Genomic DNA, 24,633 nt, shown 5'->3' with positions numbered 1-24,633 from the left:
AAAAAAAAATCATTGAGCGAGGGGGGGGGGGGGTCCTGACTCCCCCCCCCCCCCAGAATCTGCCAATTAGGCTTCTGATCAGCACCTATTAATTATTCTCTCGAGTCAAAACAACCTGAGGATGTGATAGTCTCAGTGGAGTCCTTTCTATTGAACACACTGGAATCATTAAATGGCCATTATAAAAATTAAAATTCTGAGCCTAAACTTAAAACTGATAATACATGCCATTTTAGTTTCACAAAGCAAATGTTCTCATTTGTATTTTATTTATTTATTTTTTTTGGGTGGTGGTACATTGTAAAACATATCAACTACATTGCCAGTAAAAGGAAAAAATCAGGTAAAAAAAGAAAAGAAAATGTAAAACTATGATCTTTAATTGTAGCCCCCACCCTACCCCTAGTATCCATGATTTGAACAATTTACATTGGGAAACTTTCACTTAAGTGTCATCATTTCTAGTCCTGTGGTTCATGAGAATAACATTTTTGAATTTTCTCATATATTCAATGTAAAACTTTCATACTCTTTTTGTGGCCCCACCCTTACCCCCAAGGGTCATGATTTGAACAATAAGAATCAACACTTTCCCAGAAAGCTTCCACATAAGTTTCACATTTTCTGGCCCAGTGGTTCTTGAGACTATTTTTATAATGACCCCACCCATTTTTGCCTTTTCTCGATTATCTCCCCCTTGGAAGCAAGCTTGGCCTTTCATTTGATCAATTTAGAATTCCATTTATCCAAGGATGCTTTGAGCCAGCTTTGGTTAAAACTGGCCCTGTGGTTCTTGAGAAGAAGTTGAAAATGTGAAAAGTTAAATTACAAACAGAAGGATTGACAACAGGTGCTTTCAACCCAGGAGAGCTAAAAAAAAAATTGTCCCATATATTTTCCTTGCAAAATGTTGATTCCTTATTGTAGACACACCCTACCCCACTGGTCTGATTCAAACTGTGTCTGCACTTCCTGAGATTGATGCTAGCATATTTTAAAATGACCAATCATAATTCTGCTGTTCTTGAGATGAAGATGTTTCTCTATATATTCCCATGTAAAATATATATCCCTTAATGTGACCCACCCCTACCCCAAGGGACCATGATCTGAACAGACTTGAATCTGCAATACATGAGGTAGGAAATATAATGGAAATGCATCTCATCAGTATATTTATTTCATACATCTATTTACAAGGACACAAAGACAATTTAATACCTTTTACAATATCATGTCACATTTATTACGGGCATATCAGTCAAAATTCTAGATCAAGTTTTATCTTTACATAGAGCAAAACAGTGACCAGAACCAGACCCACAGTCCACACACAAGAAATCAGACAGGGCTTTAACTAATGTGGGTGTCTGTACATTGTCTTCATTTCCCGTGGCACACATTCCGTGTTCATTCCAACCCCAGGCAAGCAATCTCCCATCATCTAAACCAAATCAAACCATATTATCAGTCTCATTCACTGAATACAAATAACAATAATGACAGTTAAAGCAAATTGTCCTGAATCATGACAAAATATTGTAGGATGAGATAAATTCCTTCAGAAATAAAGTAAGTAGTCTTAACAAGCATGCACAATGCAAAAAGTAGCTATCAAACAAGATGTGTTTCTGAAACACTGATGCCCCTGCATGGAAGCTCATGGTGAAGGTTAAATTTTCTCAAATGTACAGTACCAACCAGACCCAACCTGACACAAAGCAGTCCCACAGCGGTCCCAGAGCAGTCCCAGCGGTCCCAGAAAGCAGTCCCAGCAGTCCCAGTGGGCGGGGTTAATTAATTTAATGGGCGGAGCTTACTCAGAAATGAGATTACCAATAAACAATGTAACTATAAAAGGCAATTGAAATTGATGATCCATTTCTTTCTGAGCAGTATCAATTCTCATGCGACAGTCATTTTTTTACTGTTAAGAAAATCACACTACACGTATATAGAAACAAATAATAAATATTGAACAAAGAAGACGTTCACACCTATAAATAACATGAATATTCAAACACAGTTTTGTGGTATATTAATTTTTCACCAAAACAAATCAATTTCTAAATTACTGTGATTGATATTGGTTTCCATATTTATTTTTTTTTTTATTTTTTATAGATAATTAAGCTTGAGTTATTTATTTTCTATCAAAACTAGCTTTAAATAGGCCTTATAATTATAGAGCAAGGCCGATTTCCATACTATACTCTGAATGCAGTTTTCTTAAGTACTGGAGCTTTTGAAAAATTCTTTGTGTATTATATTTCAGTCATGATTATTTTCACTGACTTGCCAATTTAATTATCTTTAAATTATCTATGTAACAGAAAACAATAATACTTTTATTATATAAACGTTTGAGTGTACATCTGTAAATCATGCGAATGGAACCATTAAATTATGTTCAAAATTAATTAATCCCGAAATAAATTTATACACATTTATTGAAACGAAGATTTTTTGCAGTACATAGATTGAAATTAGTGTCATTGTTGACCAGCATGTTCAGTGATGTGTAACACTGATACCCAAATAACATGCATTGACTTTCTGCTAATCATGCCCGAAGGCGATTGAAACTTCAGGTGTTGACACCATTTTATACATTTGTATTGCTTTTTATTAATCGGCCAGGAAAACACAAGCAAAACAAATAAGAAATAAGTCACAATTCCCAATATTTTAAAATGTTTATAAATTTACTCTTTTAATTACTTGTTTATAAATCAAAAACAAATTCATAAATAAATCCCCCAATAATTGTTCACAAATATAATTTTTTAAATGACTGAAGAATGGTAGAATAATTTTATTTCATGGTCATTTAATAAATTATTAGGCTTTATTTGAGTGCGGAAAAAAATAGCAAAGAATGCTCTTTTTTAGCATGCATATGGTTTTAGCTTTTTAAATTTAAAAAAAAAAAATCCAGTGCAGTACGTCCCTCTGAATGTCTTATTGTAATGACAAGTTTGTTTTGTTTTTTTTTTGTTTGTTTGTTTGTTTTTAAATAGTGCTAATGCAAACTTTGAGTACATTCCGTAACTTGACAGCATTAATTAATTAAATAGGCCTCGATATTTTTTTTTCAAACACCTGTATTAAAGTTTTAATTAGCATTAATTAATTAAATAGGCCTAGATATATTTTTTTTCAAACACCTATATTAAAGTTTAATTTAAAGGATGAAAGTCATCTCCTGACTTCCCTTTTAACTACTTTCATTTTTTAAAATTAATTCTAGACTACAATTGTCTAAATTTACACCCCCTGAAGACATTTAGTAATTACATGTATATTTATCTCTACTTATTAAAAAATCCTTGTTTTTTTTATTCTTTATCTTAAACACCTCTCTGCTGAGAGTAAACAAAACAACAACAGGGAGCCTGCAAATTCAGAATACACAAGGGGCGGAGCTATCATGTCACTCAGAACCTTTTTCATGCATGAGTGAACAAAGCAGTCCCAGAAAGCAGTCCCAGGGACTGCTGGGACTGCTGGGTCTGCTTTCTAGAGCAGTCCCAGAGCAGTCCCAGAGCGGTCCCAAAGCAGTCCCGGGGACTGCTTTCTGGGACTGCTTAGGTGTCAGGTTGGGTCTGGTTGGTACTGTAAGTCAAACTCCAAGGTCAAGAGATAAAAAATGTTGGGACCCAAGAGAAGGAATACACAAGTGAAATATAGAAGCCCTAGCATCAAGTTCAAAAGTTGAACTAAGGATAAAGTTTTTGAAAAGTAGGTCAAACTCTAAGGTCAAAGGGTCAAAATTGTTGATACCCAAGGAATGGTCTTGTCAAAAGGAATACACCTGTGAAATATAAGAGCCTTAGCACTAATCATTCAAAAGATATGACCAAGGTTAATTTTTTTTTTCAAAAGTAAGTCAAACTCCAAGGTCAACATCAAAGGGTCAAAATTATTGGTACCCAAAGGATGGTCTTGTCACAATATACCTGCGAAATACAAGAACCCTAGAACTAACCGTTCAAAAGTTATGGCCAAGCTTAAGATTTCAAAAGTATGTTTAACTTCAAGGTCAAAGGGTCAAAATTGTTGGTACTCAAGGGAAGGTTTTGTCACAAGATATACATCTGTGAAATATGAATGCCCTAGCATCAACTGTTCAAAAGTTATGGCCAAGGATAAAGTTTTTCAAAAGTGGGCCAATTGCCAAGGTCAAGGGGTAAAAAATACCTGCACTCAAGGAAAGGTCTTATCACAGGAAATACACGTGAAGCATGAAAGCACCAGCTGTTTAAAAGTGACAAGAAGTGATGAATGTGATGGAGACAGACAGACAGACAGATGGTGATAACAATATACTAGGGATGGCAAATTGCAATCGATTAGCCAGTTACTTGGTCAGAACAATGATAATCGGTTAGAAAGTCTGTAATCGGTTAGTGGGAAAAAATTAATATATGCATAAATTTAAACACAATTTCCTGATAATTCAATTTTAAAATACAAATCAAAATATCTGAAATGTTAGCATTTTCACCTATCTATTTACACCGATTTGGAAATAATTAAGACTTTCCAGATTGACTTTGTGGAGGTAGTATAGTGACTCGATCTGGTAAGTGTTGTGGCCTATAGACCTCTTTTCTTTTAAATTAAAATATAATATATTATGTAGTGTTATGATCAAATATAATCAATATTACTACATGTAACATCTTTATATTCTTGTTTATTTGAGCAGAGCTTACAATGATGAAATTTGTAGAGAATTTTTGATACGATTAACCAATTAATCAGTCGGACTGTCTTGTGGTTTGCCCATTGGCAATTCAGTTTTCACTTGTCATCCCTACAATACACCTAACTTTTCTTAGAAAGTGCAGTACAAAATATGTTTTGATTGAATATCATTTTACCTGTAGTGACTAAGCTATGCTCAGAGCCACATTCTAATGATTTTATATCATGTAACTCCTGTATTTGTTGTGGTTTACTGTCATGTGACTGGTCACATGATCTACCAAGCTGGCCATAATTTCCTCTGCCCCAGGAATATATTCTTCCACTAGCTAATAAAAAAATACAAAAAGTACATGCATCCATTTCAGCATTCAGTATCTTAAATAATGTATGTAATAATTCAGGACAATTGTAATTACCTACATTTATCACTATGTTGTAAGATTTGCTGAAGCTGAAAAAATTATTCTAACCTTATAATTTTCTGAAAAAAAAGCTGCAAAACCTTAAGCTTAGTGGGACATAGAAATTATCACTTCAAAATAGGTACACATATGTTTAAATATATCAGGAAATGAGAAAATTTATACCTGAACTGGGAATCAAACTTACTAGTCATTAGTAGTCAAGTGCTCTAATCACTGAGCTATCCAGACCAATATCCATCGTACATATAGCCCAAACTACTGCTTCCTCCCTCCTTAAATCATTTTAGCCCTCAAAGACACCCAAAAGCCATCATAGGGAACCACTCTTCAACTGAATGATAAACCAATGACACCCCAGGGAAGATTTAAATACAGACTTTGTTAGCATGTAAATCTGTCATTTTATTTTGTACAAATATATCAATTTGACTTAGAGAGGAGGAATGTAGTGGTCTGGGCTATATGGATGGTGGATGTTTGATAGCTCAGCTAGTGGTTAAAGCTCCTGACTTGTAATGCAGGGATTGATTCATTGTCTAGCCATAAATGTTCTTTTTTCCTGTTACAATGGAATCATTTTAATTTGTGGGGGTCAATATTCATGGGCATATCCATAGTTTACTGGTTCATGGGAATGTAACTTCATGAGTAATAGATGTACAGAAGATTCAATGAACTGATACCTTGACATGGGGATATAAGGGTGGCCCATGAAATCCATGACCATTAGTCCCCCATGAACAATGTATACAAGAAAAAGACAGTCTAGTGAATTACAATGTAAGTTTAAAATGGGCATTTGCTGCACTTAAATATACATGTATACTTATAATGAAAGAAAAAGTGAGCAAGCTCACATACCCCACGCTCCCCCAAAACTCGACAATGCAACACGTAATGAATGGAACAGTGCATTCTAAATACACAGTATAATTCAAAAAGGCGCATTACTTGCAAAAAAAAATCGTCACATCAAAACTTCTTGCATATAAGGACATTCAAATCTTTGTATATTACAAATTTAATTGGGCTGAAGTTTCTAGATAAATAATGGAATCAAAATTTCCTGGTAATATGCACATCTACACATTGTGTCCTAAATATCTGCAAAGTTTGACAAAATTCTGTGCAGTGGTTTATGAGGAGTTGCGCTGACAAACTGTTCATCTCTATATTCATGACATGGCCAAAAATCTAAGTTGGAAAGTGCCGAAATTCCCAGAAAAAATAAGAAAATCGGAATTTCCTGTTAATATGCACATCTACACATTGTATCCTAAATACATGTATCTGCAAAGTTTGACAAAATTCTGTGCAGCGGTTTAAGAGGAGTTGCGCTGACAAACTGTTCATCTCTATATTCAAGATATGGCAAAAAATCTAAGTTGAAAAGTGCTGAAATTTCCTGAAAAAATAAAGGAATCGGAATTTCCTGGTAATATGCACATCTACACATTGTGTCCTTAATATCTGCAAAGTCTGACGAAATTCTGTGCAGTGGTTTATGAGGAGTTGTGCTGACAATAAAACAGTACTGACAGACTGACTGACTGACGGACGGGTCAAACACATTATACCCCCCTCAACTTGTTGCGTGGGGTATAAATATATTGTAAAATGGAAGAAACAAGGTTACCTAACGATAACTATTCATCCACTTAAAGTTTTCATAGCAACATACCTGATTCAACTAGACAATGTGTCCAACCACTTGTAAACTTTGTAACAGGACCATCAAACAATGAGATGGGAATGGAAACTATTTGTATGGAATCCCCTTTGGACAAACTCTCCTGTGTGGATGTTCCATATTTCAAAGTTCCAAAAATCCACAGATTCCCTTTTTCTAAAGAACAGATGAATTATTTTTTGTACTTGTATTCTAATTTCACTAGTCTGTAAACCTTTCTTAATTCTTCTAGTTTTAAAAGTAACACATTTTTCAGATGAATAATTATGATAATTATGATTCATCCTTTTCATGTGAACCTAAACTGTGTTGCAATTTTCTTGGATTTTGCTAATCTCCATCTCATTCTTATGTTTTTTTTATATCATACTGTGATGTATACTTTCAATAACATGATGATATGACTTGTAAGAAGAAACTTCTACAATTTATTGTGAATTAAAATTTGACTCCTGACATGTGTTCACTATATATTTGATGGAAACATTTTACCTGTGAGAACTAGTGTATGAAATGATCCAGCACACAGCTTCACAAACTTGTCTCCAACAGACACTTCTGTAAAGAAGAAAGAAAATAAAAGCAACTACTGAAAGCCACCACTCAAAATAATGCACCTTTAACCCCACCCCCAACTTTCTTTGTTTCTTTGCCACAAACTTTATCTAAACCTCCCCATACTTGAGACGTCTCCCTTTATCCATATTCTGTAGGACCAATTTTAATGCAAATGTACAATGTACAAGAAAAAAAATCCTGCATCTGCATTCTGCAGAAGATTGGCCTTAAAACTCCCCCATGTCACACTCTGTAGTATATTTATATCATTAGTAGCATTTATTGACTTGATCCATTTATTCTTTTCAGGATACCTTGCTCATAGTGCAGGAATGTCTGAAACACTGTATTGGACACAGCATTCATTAAATTGTTTAAATGAGCAGATTAACAATTGCAATGAAAATCATTCCCTACAGTACTGCAGGTATACATTACAGAATTTTTTTTATATATCTTATTGGAAATATTGGTACAAGCTGAGCACTGGGATATTCAATGATTCTCACATTCTGTAGTACCTTTACCTAGTACTGGGATCTCTATCGATTTCTTCACAGCTTCAGTCAGTAAATCTTTATCCTTGATTTTTCTTTTAATCCCCCAACAGTAGACTTTTCCTTCAGCTGTAAAGGTTAAGATCCAATCAAAATATGGTAAATATTATCATTATTATTAATAACTTTTCTAATTCTGGACATCAAATTATGCAAGTTCCTTGTTTTTCAGTATTTTGATAGGGAGCTATTGAAGAATAATATTTTGGAAAAAGTTCTTGTCAGACTCAAAAACCTTTTGCCTCAAATATTTTATCACATATTAAAAATAGAACATTGTCATTATAGTCCAGGAAAATGCATTAAAAATATTCAAAATCAAACTTCAACTACAGAAAAGAATGTAAAAATTAAAATAAGAAGTTACAAATCAATTCATTTCATTTAACCAATGAATTTGAAGCTCTACATTTTACAGTATGTGCTATCCCATAAATTGTGCTAAAATTAACATATGCCAAATTATTACATAAATTGCTTGTTCAGGTGAATAGTTAATATAATAAATCTATCTGTCATTTCTCTAACATGACCTAAAATCCTATACATGTCACCTCTAAAACTCGGTCAAATGCAAAATGAACAAATTTTAATTCTTGACACATTTTCAATTTCATAGACAGCATATGATGAAAATAGTATCTTCATTTTCAGTCCAACATAGATCAACACATATAAATACAAGAGCCTAATACAGTTAATTTTTAGAGATCAGGTAACAATGGTGACCGTCATAATCAATATTTATAATAGAAATATAATGAGTAATTATTCATGGTTCAAAGATTAATAATTAAAGATTAGTTCTATTTGAGGAACTTCATAATCATAATAGTGTATTAGTATATCTCTTATGTCTGTTATATAATGATTACTATGAATGGAGTCAATAACACCTTGACATAAAAATATAAATGATCAAAAAAGTATTTTGTGTAAAATGTTAGAATTTAAAATAACCTCAGAATATGTAATTATCTATTTCTTTTTTTTCTGTATTGGTGCATTGTAAATAAGTAAGAAGTTCCATCAAAGTGTCTATACATAAATCCATTCATTTATCAGGGATCTCAGTTTCAATTGAACAAGTTAACATTATGGTCATGCATTGACCTTTTTCATTAAATAACCACATAAAGACAATCAAAAAACTTCCAGTGGTTTAAATAGTCATGGTCTTAAGTCAAGGCTTTTCGGTCCACTGCGAGTGTAGCAGACCATATACCCTTTGCTTGCAAAGATGTGGCTTAGTGAAAATTTCACAGTAAGTTTATTCATTTGGATGTCTGGATTATTGCTTTACTTATTGATTTCATTATACCATTGATATGCTATCAAGTAGATACAATACAGTACTTTAATACTTAAGAGAGTTACAGCACTTGGTACAAGGATGTGACAGGAACACAACATTACGTTTAATTATTAAGCACTTGTACAATGGAATTAACCTTATTGACAAATGTACATGACAATTTAACCTTAACAAAGAGGATGTTTGTTATCTACTAGAACATATATTAAGAATATGGGGGGTCTGTTTTGAAAACTGTGGTCATTACCGACAGGTGAAAAGCTAAATATTCCACTTCAAAACTACTTCAACATAAAAGCAAACATGTGTTTAATCACAGTTCTCAAAGCAATTGGGCCAACCCATGCTAAAATATTAATAATATAAATATAAATAATTACAATTAAACTTATAAAAGAAATGCTTTTTGTCAATTTATGCATTATTGATTTATTGTGAAGATTCTTTATATTTATTTATCAGATATCACTTGACATGTGTATACCTATATTTTGGCCAATTCATTACACTTACTTATTAATTAATGATTTATCTACCAACTCTATCAAAGCTTTAATATTGGGTAATACCTTCACAGTTTGTTTTGCAATTTAAAATACCCCGGTAATAAAACTATAAATTATACAAGAGGCCCATGGGCCACATCACTCATCTGAGTCATTATGTCCTTATTGTTTTTCATCAGCGGACCCCCCCTCCCCCTTATATTCTTCTGTAAAGTTTGATCACCTATTGTAGCCCCACCCTACCCTGGGAGATCATGATTTGAACAAATTTGAATCTACACAACCTGAGGATCCTTTCATACCAATATTACTGATCATGCCTTAACTGTTCTTGAGAAGATTTTTACAGATTTTTTTCTCATATATTCCTATGTAAAACTTTGATTGCCCTTTGTGGCCCCATCCTTGCACTAGGAGTCATGGTTTGAACAAACTTTAATCTACACTATGTATTTATGAAGCTCTCAAATAAGTTTCAACTCATCTGGCTTGGTGGTTCCTGAGAACATTTTCAAAGATTTTATTCCTATATATTCCTATGTAAAAACTTTGATTGCCTTTTATGACCCCACCCTGCCCCCAGAGGGTCATGATTTGAACAAATTTCAATCTACACTACCAGAGGATGCTTCCATAAAAATTTCATTATTCATGCCTTCGCTGTTTCTGAGCAGATGATTTTTAAAGATTTTTTTCCTAGTGCAATGTATGTACAACTTTGATCGTCTTTTGTGGCAACACCCTACCCCCAAGGGGCTACGATTTGAACAAACTTTAATCTACATTGTATTAAAGTATGGGAGAAAAGGCATTTAACCCCAATAGGGAAAATTACAGTCATTAAGACATTAGTTTTACCTTTACTAAATCACATTTTAATGTCAATCCCAAATGCCTCTGAATCATACTGTAAAGAATCAGAAAAAATATTTTTCTTATTTATATGGAATATTCAACCCACAGAGTTAAAAAGAAGTCATATTGTTAAAAGCTATGAAGATGGGGGATGAAAATGTTAAACTTAATGTCTTTTATATCCTCTATGAAATTATTCTAAATTAAGACATCTCATTTTTACAATAGGAGTATGGAACACCTCATCCCAAATTTTAACCTGGACAAATTTATAAACTGGGGGGTTGATTATGTCACAACTTTTTTTGAAAACTTTGTAAAATAAATATTGGATAGATGTCTTCAAATCCTGGTTAATATTACAAAAATTATGAGAAAATGTCTGAGGTTGCTGGTGACTCACCTTAATCCAATGATCCATATTGGGGGAAAACCTTTTTATAATAAACAAATGTTTGACAGCAACATCAGACAATTAATGTAATCATTTTTAAGTTTTGAATCCTTTTGTAATACCATATAAGCAGAATTTTTAGCGAGGATTCAATTTGGCATTATTAGCGTGGGTGTTGAGATTACTAAAATTGGATATCACTAGCGATTCATTCAGCACTAAGGAGGTAAGGCTATCTTGCAAGATATTGTCAAATCGCTAAAATTACTTCTTGCTAAAATTATATACCAATTTCTATGGCATTATAGCTAAATTTGTGTCTCGCTAAAAATTCAACTTATACGGTATTTATCCAAAGATGAAGATCGATTTTCTAGAATATAACAGTATTCTTCATGTATTAAGTTTTGGATAAAAAATTCTGGCCTTGACAAACTTATCAAAAAGCTAAAATTGCCATTGATTATGTCAAATATTTTCAAAGTGATGAAATGTCACAAATCAAAAGGTTTCTTATGAAATCCTTAATAAAAACTCTTTTGATTTAGCAGGTAAAACAAAGTGGAGTGAGATTTTACAGGTTGATTATAAAGAAAAGACTGCAAACTCCAATGGACACGAATTATAAACTTTTTCTGTCAGTGACCTTGAACTTACCCAAATGTCCTTGGGTCAAGGTCATGGCACACCCTCAGGTCATAAGTAATATTTGTGTAAAATGGGAACTCACCGAGTTTATCCATAAGAAAGACATAGACTGGACACAAATTAGGAACTTTTTCTTTCAGTGATCTTGAACTTGCCCAAATGACCTTGGGTCAAGTTCATGACACACCTTCAGGTCATGAACAATCTTTTTGTGAAGTAGTAGATTCTAATGTTCCTCCGAAAGAAAGATATGGACTGGACTCCCTCCCCCCCCCCCTCCCCCAGGGTCTTGAAAATGTATATGCACTATGGATATAAAGAAATTGTAGCTTTCATAGGATGTCAAATGTCTTTACTTTCTTCTGGTTGAAGTTTTATACTCATTGATATTAACAGGAATGGATAACAGTAATAAGTCTATGAAAAACACTGTTGAAACCCAAAATTTGCCACCATAAGAGGATGATCATTTGATTCAGAGGAAATGACTGGCAGAGGTTTTGGAAATAAATAATCTGTCCTCATGCAAAAATGTGGAAAATAAATAATCTGTCCTTGTCTCTCCTACCTTCCGCTTGTCACACATTTTTCTGTGAACAGGAAAATAATTCTTTTCATGATCATCTTCGAAATAAATAACATCCTTCATTATCAAGAAAATAAATAATCTGACTGTGTTGCGCCTGTATAGCAAACCTTTAGTGTTGTTTAGAATGTATGTTTCTTAGTTATGTTTTCGTTATAGAACTAAAGATGCATGTTTACACTTGGAACAACAAATGTCAGTGTTTCATTTTGATTACGCGGATTACGTTTACCTGTAGTATACATTTCCACTTTTGTCTATTCTAGAAGAGTGTCTCTTAAAATTATTATGTCTTGTAGAACTTAGCATCAAAAGATTTATTTATTACCGGGATTTCGTTATATGATAACTGGAAATGCATGAGATTCAATATTTGCGGAAACTGTATGGTAGAGATGAATATATCCGGAATATTGACGAGTAGTTTCGGGATATATAACTCTAGAAATAATAAGCTTAAAATAATTATAAAATTATAGTTATATAAAATAGATCTTTTGGAGTATTATTAGAAGGTTGGTTTGTCCTAGTTTATTGATAAAAGTATTGTTTTTGGAGTTTTACATTTTACAAATAATAAGCTTAAAATAATTATAAAATTATAGTTATATAAAATAGATCTTTTGGAGTATTATTAGAAGGTTGGTTTGTCCTAGTTTATTGATAAAAGTATTGTTTTTGGAGTTTTACATTTTACATATGACGTAGTCGCAGCATCACTTCGTCACAGTATAAAAGCAGCAAACTCGAAGTGTCGTCGTCAGATCTCCTCCAGAAGAAAAGCAAAAAGTCGGTGTTGGTCGGTGCCAGTAAAGTTTAAGGTAAATTCATATTTTAGATAAGTTAGAAAAAGTTAAAACCTTCTAAGCCTATTTAGATATAGTATATTAAAATGTAAATTCTTTAGAAAATATTTGAGAATTTTTATTAGTTTAAAGTATTCAGTTATTGACTACTCGGTGTGAGATTCTGAGCCAAAGTTTGTTTCTTAAATTATTACAATAAATTTTAGTATTATTGACTGTGCAATTAGTTATACTTAGTAGTAGCAGCAGATAGCACCGAACATCTTGAAGCTCCGGAAATCGAGAAGTAGTACAGGACACCTAGTAGCACCGGAAACCGAGTAGCACCGAACTCCGAGTAGGCCCGAGCACCGAGTAGCACCGAACACCGAGCTCTGTGGAATTTCGGCAGTATACTTAATATTGAAGAGACATTTTAAATATTTATTGAACTTTATTGTCTTTGATGCTATAATAAATATATGTACTGATGCTATAATAAATATATGTATTAACTGTTTATATATATTTCTTTCCTTTATTAAAACTAGGTACCTTCTAACCCAACTATTGTAACGTGCCTCATAAGTACCGAGTTGATGCAATATTACACGTTACAATTGGTGGCAGCGAATTTATTTATATTTACTTAAAAATCCAAAACGTTACAACTGGAAAAAAATTGCCATCCTCCTCCCACCTTTCAGAATCAAATTATTTTCCCCGTGGTATCAAAATCCTACCATGAAGTGCTTAATTGCTAGTCTGTTGAATGTTTTGCAAATAATTTGCAGTATGTAACACATTAAAAATGAAAATAAGAAATAAAATATTTTTTCAGTTTTTAGCAATTTTTCATCAATATCACCTAATTTTATCCAAATATTGCTATTAAAATTGGCACAAAGGATTCAAGGCAACTTTTCACATAATGACACTCATACTTACAGCTGTTGAATAAGCCTTAAACATATTCCATTGCAATTTGTTCTAGGTCAGGGTAATTTAAGTATAGACTGACCTGACTATTAGTCATTATACGATTTATACTTCGAAACGAGACCTGCTCCTAAAGCTTCAACCTAGTCATTCTTCTAGAAAATACTGAATGAAAATGCAGCATCTGAAACCTGACTGGTACAGTACAATACTATGAACATACTAGATGCATCATCCTTGCAACTCTGATCAATGTAGGGCATAGTGGGTATGGTAAAAGCTTCAACCAACTTCATCTTTTAAATGTAAGGAATGTGTGGCATTTTACAATGCCATAAACAAAGGTACATAATTTGGATCTCATTTTTATTAAAACTGCATCATCCTTTCTTACGGCAAATGAAAAACATGGTTCTTCAACATGTGCTGGTTGAAGCCTAAGTTTTCAATTACATAATTCCTCCAGATTTCCTGAAAATGCTTACATGTAATAGATTCAATCCTTAAAATGAAACTTATATAAGCATCCAAATGACAAAAAAAAAAAAAAAGCCCACAGTCATTACAGCCATTTAACACCAAGGTTGGAATTCACACATTCTTTATTAGAACTGCATATATTAGTGTCATCATCATGATCATATTCTTAAAGACTTCTGAGTTATCAAGAGTATTACATATATGATTTTATAAAACGGGCCTTTAAAAAACTTCAAAAGATCAAAAACAGGTTTGAGATATCAAAAGCAAATTTGCTTCATATATCTAGATTCCTTTGAGAAAACAAGATCTCTGAGAAATAAGAGTTGGAGCCATTGAGATTCGCCTGTATCTGATGAAATTATGAATAAGCTACACCAATTTTTCCCTGCATTAAATTTATATAAAAACATATTCTAGCAGTGTTCATGATATAGCACACAAATGATTGTGTCAAAATATGAAAAGATTGGTGCTCATAAATAAGCATACAAAGGATTGTGCCAAAATATGAACAGATTAGCTGTTCATGAATAGCAAGCACAAAAAGGAATGTGCCAAAATATGAACTGATTAGGTGAACTATTCTAGCAATCTGAGCAGATACAAGTACAATGGAAAAGTCTTGGCTATAAGTATGAGCCTCAAATAAAAGTTTAGCCCTCACCTTATGTCTAACTACTTCTTATGTAAGAACATCTGAAGAAATACTCCAGCTTTGTTACAGTGTGTGGCTTATATAAGAACTAAATTCAAATTGTTTTTTATTCATAACTGTTTAGATATAACCTCTTGACGTGACATCCAAGTCAGTGTCAATTTAATCTCTTTACCACTTGTTTTCCACATTTCAAAATACATTGTATTTGTACTCTCCATATTGTCGGAAAATACCATTTTTTTTTTCAAGAGTGCAATATGTAGTACTTTGTTCTTTTAATGAGAGATTAAATGTCAAGCCTATGTTTGCAGCTTTATAATCTGTATGCTATTATATAAAACATAATACATTTTGTACTAAAATACTAAATTTACCTGTCAAAACTGCTGTATGCCTCAACCCTGCAGCAATGTCAATTATTTTCCCATAATTTGCTGGTAATGGCACTTTCATCTACATAATAAGACTTTTGCTTTAAGATCATAATTTGTTTTTTTATAAACTGTGTTTCTTCATTACATGCATAATGTGAATACACACAGCAGAGCTACTGTTCAGTCAAAAATGTCACACAAAATGAGTACTTAATTTAAAATGCTTGTAAATCTGTCAACATAAAAGTAAAATGTAAAATAATTTTATGAACCATGTCCCTACATATGGTATATATACACTTGCTATTCATTCCTACCTACAGGTATTGAGGTTTGAGGGAGTCCCCCTGGGTGAAAACCCAGCTGTCCGAACTCATTTGAGCCACATACAAACATGTCTCCCTTTTCTACAAATAACAAACATAGGTATTCAAAGATTTATAATCACCTCGAGAAATGTTATCTATAAAGAAGGCAAATCTCACACCAATTTTTTTTCTAGTTAGTGTGCATACCTAGATTCATCATCCATGCAAGTTTAATCATAACAAGCCATATAGTTATTAAGCAATGCCAAAAACATTACCCTAGTCACCCATATAGAAAATGTAGGTCAGATACAGCATCTGAAGCAAGTCTGGTAGTGCCCATCCCTAGACACATCATCCATGCTAGTATGGTTTTGGTAGAGTTAATTGTTACTTGGGAATGGATTTGCTCCAAAAAATTTTAACCTGGTCACTCATCTGGAAAATGTAGGTCAGATTCAGCATCCAAAACAAATCTGATAGTGTCCATCTCTAGATGCAATATCCACATAATTTTGGTCCAGGTAGGGTTTATAGTTCTTTTGAGAATTGACCTGCTTCAAAAACTTTAACCTGGTCACTCATCTGGAAAATGTAGGTCAGATCCAGCATCTGGAACAAGTCTTGTAGTGTACATCCATTGATGCATCATCCATGCAAGTTTGGTTCAGGTATGCCCTATACTTTCTTGGTAACAAACCTGCTTCAAAAATTTCAGCTTGGTCAATCATCTGGAAAATATAGGTCAGATCCAGCAGCCGAAGCAAGTCCAGTAGTTTGCATCTTTAGATGTATCATCCATGCAAGTTTGGTCAATATAGGGCTTATAGTTACTTGGAAACGAGATCTGCTTCAAAAATGTTAAGCTGCTAATTCTTTAGCTGAAATTGCAGGATCTGAAAACTTCACTCGTACAATGAAACACACTAGTCAACTTTGTTGAGGTGAACTAAAAATCAGATTCTTTGATCCGCTCATATAGATCACTACACAATGAAGGATCTAAAAACATCCTGTTTGGGTTTAGCTCAGATTGACCTATTACGTAAATACAGACAATCTTAACAGAAATGATTAAACAGAAGTCCAAAAATTCAGGAAATTATATTCCTGGAATAGTCCAATATGAACAGTCGCTGACTTAATATCACATTTAAACAGATTAATTTTCAACCATTTACATTTCAACATACTGCATATTACAACCCTTTGTTTTCAGGATATCTAGTAAATTTACCTACCTGAAAGAATCACTGTAAAGTCCCATCCTGCTGACACCTTTTCAACCATCTCTGGTAAGTCTACTTTTGTGAAAATTGGCACATCATTGTAGTGATTTAATCCAAGCTGACCTTTACAGTTAGAGCCACAGACAAACAGACTGCCATCATCTGAGAGACAGAAAATTAAAATGTCTACTTCAACCAAAAGCTTGCCAAAGCTGAGGAAAACAAAATGCTGTTGACATGTAATTACATGTATGCATGAATTCTGGTAAATATGCATGAATGTTTGCATTAACTAGCTAGTACAAGAGAAATCAAATATTGTAACTGGACTTGCAACACCTTTTTTATTTATCGGTATATCATATACATTCTGAGGATTATGTAGCTTAAATTTTCCTAAACTTGTAATGAAATTGGAACAAAACTGCCAGAGAAATAACATTTTGAGAGATTTTGGTGCATCATTTTAATTACTAATGCAACAGCCTTTTTCAAAATAAAAACAGGTAATCAAAGATTACAAAGCTCACCTCGAAGACTGTTATCAGTATAATTTATGCAAATCTCATATCATATTTTCTTTAAAGTTAGTGCTGAAAACAGTATTCATGCAAGTTCTGTGAAAGTAGGTCTTATAGTTCATTGGGAATTGACCTGTTCTAAAAACTTAAACTTGTTCACTAATCAAGAAAATATCTTTCATTTCCTACATTCGAAGCAAGTCTGGAAGTGTCCATCTGTAGATGCATCATCCATGCAAGTTAAATCATAACAGGCCATACAATTATAGAGCTACTCCAAAAATATTGCCATGGTCACTCATTTGGAAAATGTAGGTCAGATCCAGCATCCGAAGCAAGTCTGGTAGTGTCCATCCCTAGATGCATCATCCATGCAAGTTTGGTCCAGGTAGGGGTTATAGTTACTTGGGAATGGACCTGCTCCAAAAACTTTTACCTGGTCACTCCTCTAGAAAATATAGGTCAGATCCTGCATCAGAAGGAAGTCTGGAAGTGCCCATCCTTAGATGCATCATCCATGGATACAAATTTGGTCCAAGTAGGACATATAGTTACTTGGGAATGGACCTGCTCCAAAAACTTTAACCTGGTCATTCATCTAGAAAATGAAGGTCAGATCCAGCATCCGAAGCAAGTCTGGTAGTGTCCATCTGTAGATGCATCATCCATGCAAGTTTGGTCCAGGTAGGGCTTATAATTTCTTGGGAATGGACCTGCTCCAAAAACTTTAACCTGGTCATTCATCTAGAAAATGAAGGTCAGATCCAGCATCCGAAGCAAGTCTGGTAGTGTCCATCTGTAGATGCATCATCCATGCAAGTTTGGTCCAGGTAGGGCTTATAATTTCTTGGGAATGGACCTGCTCCAAAAACTTTAACCTGGTCACTCATCTGGAAAATGTAGGTCAGATCCAGCATCCAAAGCAAGTCTGGTAGTGTCCATCCCCTAGATGCATTATCCATGCAAGTTTGGTCCAAGTAGGGCTTATAGTTACTTAGGAATGGACCTGCTCTTAAAACTTAACTGGGACATCGATGGTATAGCATAAGCTCATCTCGACTTCGTCGAGGTGAGCTAAAGAAAAATATACATTTACATTACTTATATAAATTTTTAATACTTATATACTTTATATAAAGTTTTAACACTTAAAACTTAACTGGGACATCGACGGTATAGCATAAGCTCATCTCGACTTCGTCGAGGTGAGCTAAAGAAAAATACACATTTACATTACTTATATACAATGAAACTTGCCTAATCCAGATGCTGTGTATTCCAAAATCTTGCCTAATACAATGTTAACTATCAGTCCCTATCAGTAAATTGTTTTAAATGTTTTTTTATCCAGAATGTTATCTAATAATTAAGGCCAATTTCTTTGGAACCAATGGTGTGTTTACTGTTCATATATATATATATATACACACCTGTATATATATATATATATATATATATATATATATATATATATATATATATATATATATATATATATATATATATATATATATATATATATATATATATATGTATAACCTTAGGAAGAATAACATTTTGAATGAATTTCAAAGATTATTCTAGTTTTAGTAACCATGGCAACATTATTCATTGAAATTAAAATACTAGTACTGATAAACAGAATTATGAATCTAAATTGTAGTCTACTAAAAGTATCAACTTTATCTTAAATCAGATCAAACTGTAAGAGTAGTATTTTGAATGAATTTTCCTGATAATTTTTTCCCCATTAATATACACTTGTCTTCTTACATTTACCAAATTTAACCAATATCAGAAAATATAAATATATAGGTTGTTGCTTACCCTGTATTATGACAGAATGACCACCCCCTCCTGTCACTGATCTGATCCTATTGGCCAATGGCTGTGGGGGAGAACCATCACAGAAGTCAGGGAGGGAAACTCTTTGAGGAAGAAGCTGGTCATCTTGATTTCCAAGTCCTAACTGCCCATAACTATTTGCTCCCTTTAAAATATATTACCATGATTACTGTGCATAACTATTTGCCCCCTTTTAAAATATATTACTGTGCATCACTATTTGCATCCTTTATAATATGATATTAATTCTGATAATAATCAGGACCCCATGTTCACAGGTATGAAAATGACACAGGTTCCTGACATATGGATGTTGTTACCCCCCCCCCCCCCCCCTTCTGAAATCTCTAAAATGAAATTAAAATGGGAAATGATATCAGAATTAAAAAGATATGCTAGGAATTCATGTATTTTTGGTAAATTATAGTGTGTTAAAAACATTTTTGAAAGGCTGTGTGTAAGGGGGGGGGGGATGATGGGGAGTTACCGATACATCATTCATCTTTAGGTGCCTGTGGTTAAGCAAAAACCAAAGGTTGTGTCACCAAAATTAATAAAATTTTGTTAGACTGATGAATTCCTTAGCCCAGGGATGTTAATCTGACACTTTCACCAGGAGGCTATGGCTTGGTGTCCAACTGCGAACTACAGACTCCTGGAAAGACCTTTAAAAAAGTTAACATCTCTGCCTTGGACACATTAGTCCAGATGGCAAATAAAAAATTCAAAGGAAAAATGCAAAAAATATTTAAGAAGGTTCACTAGTAAGTACATGTATCTTTGTAATGGTATATGAGCTGGCTGTTGAATTAAAGGTAGCATTTAACTTTTAAATTAATATTTTATCTTATTAGAGTACACGTGTAGACTGAAAAATGAAGACTCCATTTGAAAGATCTATCATGTACCTACTGAAAAGTTCAGAAACTCTGTCAGTCTGAATGTTTGAAAGTCTTCAGAAAATTTCAAAAACCGGTCAAATGCTGTAGATCACCAAATTTTCGTGACATCTTATTTCCACAAGATGGTCATTTCGTATTTATAAGCGAGACATAATTTTCACAAACTTTAATTATTATTCTACATATTAATCTTTCGTACTCCATGTACAAATATTCGTGAGAAGTAAATTTTTGCGAGCAGGCAGTCTCGCATAATTCTGCAAAAATAAAGTTCTAAGGAATAAAAAGTTATTTTCAGCACAATATCTTCAATCTTCATGCATATACAGTATACACTACTGTGCACACTGTAGGTTCTCCAGTGTGCAGTGGGAAAACTTATCAATATATCAAAAACTAAAATTCCATCCACAATTAATAACAACTGATAACTGGTAGACTGGTTCATATTTTGTGGTCATTCTATTTTATTTCCATTAATAGTCTTAAATTACTGATTACAGAGAACAGCAAGTAAGAAGTCATTAAAATTTACATTAGTAAGTAGATCAGTTCTCCTATCCAAGTAGTTTTTACATATTCTTTATATATAAATCTGTATGTGAGTCTGTAGCCTCAGAGGGAATACATATATTCTAAATGTCAAGTGCTTTTTTTTTTAATTAAAAACTAGAAGTCTTTGATCATGTTGATAAGACTGTTGCTATACTTGTTGTCTAAAAAAGGAGGAGAAAAGTTTATCTAGCTTTGTAAATATATTGGAATTGTGTACCTTGAATCTAAATACATGCATAAAAGTAAAAAAAAAAAAAATTAAATATGGACCAAACCTAAGGAGGAGTAGGAATATGAAAGAATTTTACTCAATTTCTATTTTTAGTACATGTAAGTAAGCTTTACCATGTTTTCAATATCATTCTTTGAAAATAAGAAGCAATACAATGACTCATACACCTGGATATGGTTTACTTATGTACCATGGCAAGTTTTGATGCTATAGGACAAAATTCAAGGAGTAGCATTTTTGAAAGATTTTCACAGAAATTTATATTATTAATAACCATGGCAACACTGTTCCTAAAATCAAAAACTGATAACTGTAATCATGTATCTTAGTGTAGTCTATTTGTGTACCAAGTTTTATTCAAATCAGACCAAAACTGTAGGAGTAGAATTTAAAAAAAAAAATCACAGAAATTTCTATTCATAGTAAACATTGCAAAATTGTGTTAGAATTAAAAAAAAAATAATATATAGAATTAAATATTTTAGATGTCTATTTGTGTACAAAGTTTTATTGAAATCAGACCAAAACTAGGAGGAGTAGCATTTTGAAAAATTGTTTACAGATCAAGAGAGAGACACACAGATTATCATGTACATGTACATCTTAAATTTCCATAAGCTCTTCTGGTTTTGGACCATGCAGAAGAGCTAAAAAATGTTTACAATCAAACAAAAAGATATAAAGATGGATAATGGACACTTTACCAAAGCATAACCTTTTCTAGTCTTTGCCAGTAGAGCTGAATAAAAGATATACATAAATTCACAAACCAATTTTTTTAATACCTGACCAATAACTTACATCATAATTATGTACAAGTACTTCAGGTGTCCTTCCATAGGTGAATCTGTGTTTTATTACCATCAACACTGAACAATATGTTATACCCTTTTCACTCTACATGTATACATACGAGGTTACATAGGGGTTTCTAAGACAGCATATTCTGATTACTGTAATAAGTAATCTGAATATAGTACACACACTCAGACTAAGACAGGAGAACAAGCAACCAATGAACAGCACAGTAAACTCTCACACACTATATACAGCCTATAGTAACACTTCCTTTTCTCTCTTCTCTCTCTCATCTGTAATATATTCTTTATAAAGGGAAGTGTTAATTTATGCTGGGTAGTGAGGGTTTACCTTGCTGTTCATTGTGCATGCTCTTGAGCTGTGACTAACATGTAATTTTTAGATGCATTGCTACATAATGGGGTAACAGCTTGATGCTTCAATCATTATTTCTCCAAATTTTTCATGTAAAACTCTTAAGAAATCAAATTATTCACTGAACTCCGAAGTAAACATCAGCCAAGGACATGCATGATTCATTTGGGCTCAATGAATGTGTTCCAGCTGCCAAATTTTACCTGTTCACTCAAGACAGAGCAGCATACTCAAACACATGCCTCTGCTATTGATGCAAGTTTCCTCCAGAGTCATGAACATAATCAATGTGAGGCTGAGATCATTTATTGTTGATCACTACAGATATTATGGAAGTAGATTAAGCTCAGTGTATGCTGTTACTGAAAGTGAAACTTAACATTTAGTTTGTTTCTTTAACAGTAAAGTTAACAGTTTTCCTTATTGGTACACCTCATCTTGACAGGCTGCTATACCTGCTCTATATAAATATATGTAGTACAATTGATATTTCTTTATCATAGACACTCCCAGCTTAATTGTTTAATATATATATATATACATATATATATATCAGGGACCTATATATTAGTATATAGGTCCCTGTGTGTATATATATATTAGGGATGTCAACGAATAGTCGACTATTCGACTATCAGTCGAATGGACCGACGATCGAATAATGAAACGACATTCGAATATTATTATAATTAAATAAATGCAATAAAAGAGTGATAACGAGATGGAATTCTCATCAGATGAGAAACCACCTTCATCAGAGACAGTCGATAAGGTTATTTTCCTCAACAAAAACGGTTGATTTTCCATGTACGTATAAAAAATTACAGTAATTACAAGTGCTACACAGCTTCGAGAATTTTTTGTCAGTAACGGCCTGTGTTGTTTTTGTAATAAATTACCCATCAATATACTGGGCTTTGTTTGTAAAAATATTAATTTGACTTGATCTTATACCATGTACCAATTATCTTTTGTTATTTTAAGATTGCTCAAATGCAAGGAACATACCATAGCTGTGACATGTTTTGACACTTCGATAATTATTACAACAATTTTGCTTACAATTTAAACTGTTTTAAGGACTTTTTGATAGCCAGAGCAATCAATAATTGAATAAGCAGTATCTAACTGTTTAACAGTTTCATAGGTATCTGACTCGTGGATAGTGTGAGATTAAACACCCCCCCTCCCCCCCCCCCCCCCCCCCAATTTATTTCATAAGAAGTTTTTTAAAAATATCGGCTGGCAATTTTTTAATGCTTGCTAAAATAAAAACTGACTGCATGTACAGACCGATTTATGAATTCGATTGACTGGGGAAATAATACATTTTGGAGAATTAAGTGTCTAAATTTATTTCATTTAATCATCCTATCCACGCGTTGTACGTTGCATTGATGTTAATTTTTAAACAGAATTAAGTAAAAGGGTTTTGGGGTTATAAATAAGTCATGTACCAGTGAAGTTTGAAATAAGATTTTATTATAAGAAAATGTTCCGAATATTCGACTATCGTTCGAATAGTACAATCGAATAATCGACTAAGGAAAATACATATTTTGACATCCCTAATACATATATATATATATATATATATATATACTATAAACATTGGTACTGTATATTTTTTAAACAATTAAGCTGGAGAATGCCTATGATCTTTATCAATTTATTAAGCAGTTAAGAAGGGGATTGCTTAAGGCTTTATTACAAAATCCAGAAAAGTCCATTGACATTCATAATGATACTTAATTTCTACATGTATTACACAGCTGCAGCTCTTGAGGACAGCTGAATTCAATTGAATAGTAGTAAACTAACGTACTGTATCATGTGTATGACTTTGAGACAAGCGCCTGTGTTTGAGGACCTATTAGCTAAACAATTATCACTTTGATCACAACTTCACCCTTTAAATGTTAAAAGAAATTAAAAATACATATATAAATGTTACAAAAATTTATGAATAATCCAAAAAGTGTGCACAATGTTAAAATGTAGCACAAACATGATCGTGTAAATAATGTAGCTAGAGAAAATTCGGGCTGACTGAACACGAATATATATTGCTTACAATATTTTATGCATCGAATCTAAAAAAAAAAAAGGGGGTGCTTAAAGGTAACAAATTGGTTTGGGATGGTCAACATACCCACCCATGAATACAGATAAACCGTCATGTCGTGTTTTGATACATGTATAACTTCACTCTCGTGCCAGTCGTGGGAATCCAAAATAATGTCACATGACTTTGTGTGATCTGATTGGCTAATTTTTCATACAGTACATCATGTATGCCTACTATCGTTCTTTTTACTCCAACTAATTACTTCATCAAAAACTCATTTATTCTTTACCTGTAAACTTAAGAAAGAGTTATTA

At 33.0% G+C, this 24,633-nt stretch overlaps 2 protein-coding genes across 6 annotated transcripts in view; both read right to left on the bottom strand.

Annotated features, from left to right (window-relative positions):
• The window catches only part of LOC133190091 (myosin-2 essential light chain-like), a 267,620-nt gene that overhangs the window by 170,722 nt on the left and 72,265 nt on the right, over nt 1-24,633 (bottom strand). The gene's annotated exons all lie outside the window — the stretch shown is intronic.
• LOC133189951 (secretion-regulating guanine nucleotide exchange factor-like) lies at nt 1,153-24,485 on the bottom strand. 5 transcript variants are annotated; one of them, XM_061325395.1, is made up of 10 exons: nt 24,408-24,485; nt 19,372-19,534; nt 17,036-17,185; nt 15,808-15,893; nt 15,487-15,565; nt 7,908-8,012; nt 7,321-7,386; nt 6,820-6,984; nt 4,887-5,039; nt 1,153-1,444 (listed from the first exon to the last, which is right to left on the bottom strand). In XM_061325395.1, the coding sequence occupies exons 1-10, from the start codon at nt 24,429-24,431 to the stop codon at nt 1,275-1,277; spliced, it is 1,161 nt and encodes a 386-aa protein (XP_061181379.1). In that variant the 5' UTR covers nt 24,432-24,485; the 3' UTR covers nt 1,153-1,274. The 5 variants fall into 5 exon arrangements, with proteins under 5 accessions (XP_061181379.1, XP_061181380.1, XP_061181376.1 ...); XM_061325396.1 differs by having other exon boundaries at nt 7,914-8,012; XM_061325392.1 differs by lacking the exon at nt 24,408-24,485 and adding an exon at nt 21,880-22,020.

This window comes from Saccostrea echinata, unplaced genomic scaffold (genome assembly GCF_033153115.1).
Source record: "Saccostrea echinata isolate AGI-Se365-2 ecotype Australia unplaced genomic scaffold, CSIRO_AGI_Sech_v1 ptg000020l, whole genome shotgun sequence".
Classification (NCBI taxonomy): Eukaryota; Metazoa; Mollusca; class Bivalvia; order Ostreida; family Ostreidae; genus Saccostrea; species Saccostrea echinata.
The sequence above is the reverse complement of the archived record's forward strand: the minus strand, read 5'-3'. Positions and strand labels throughout refer to the sequence as shown.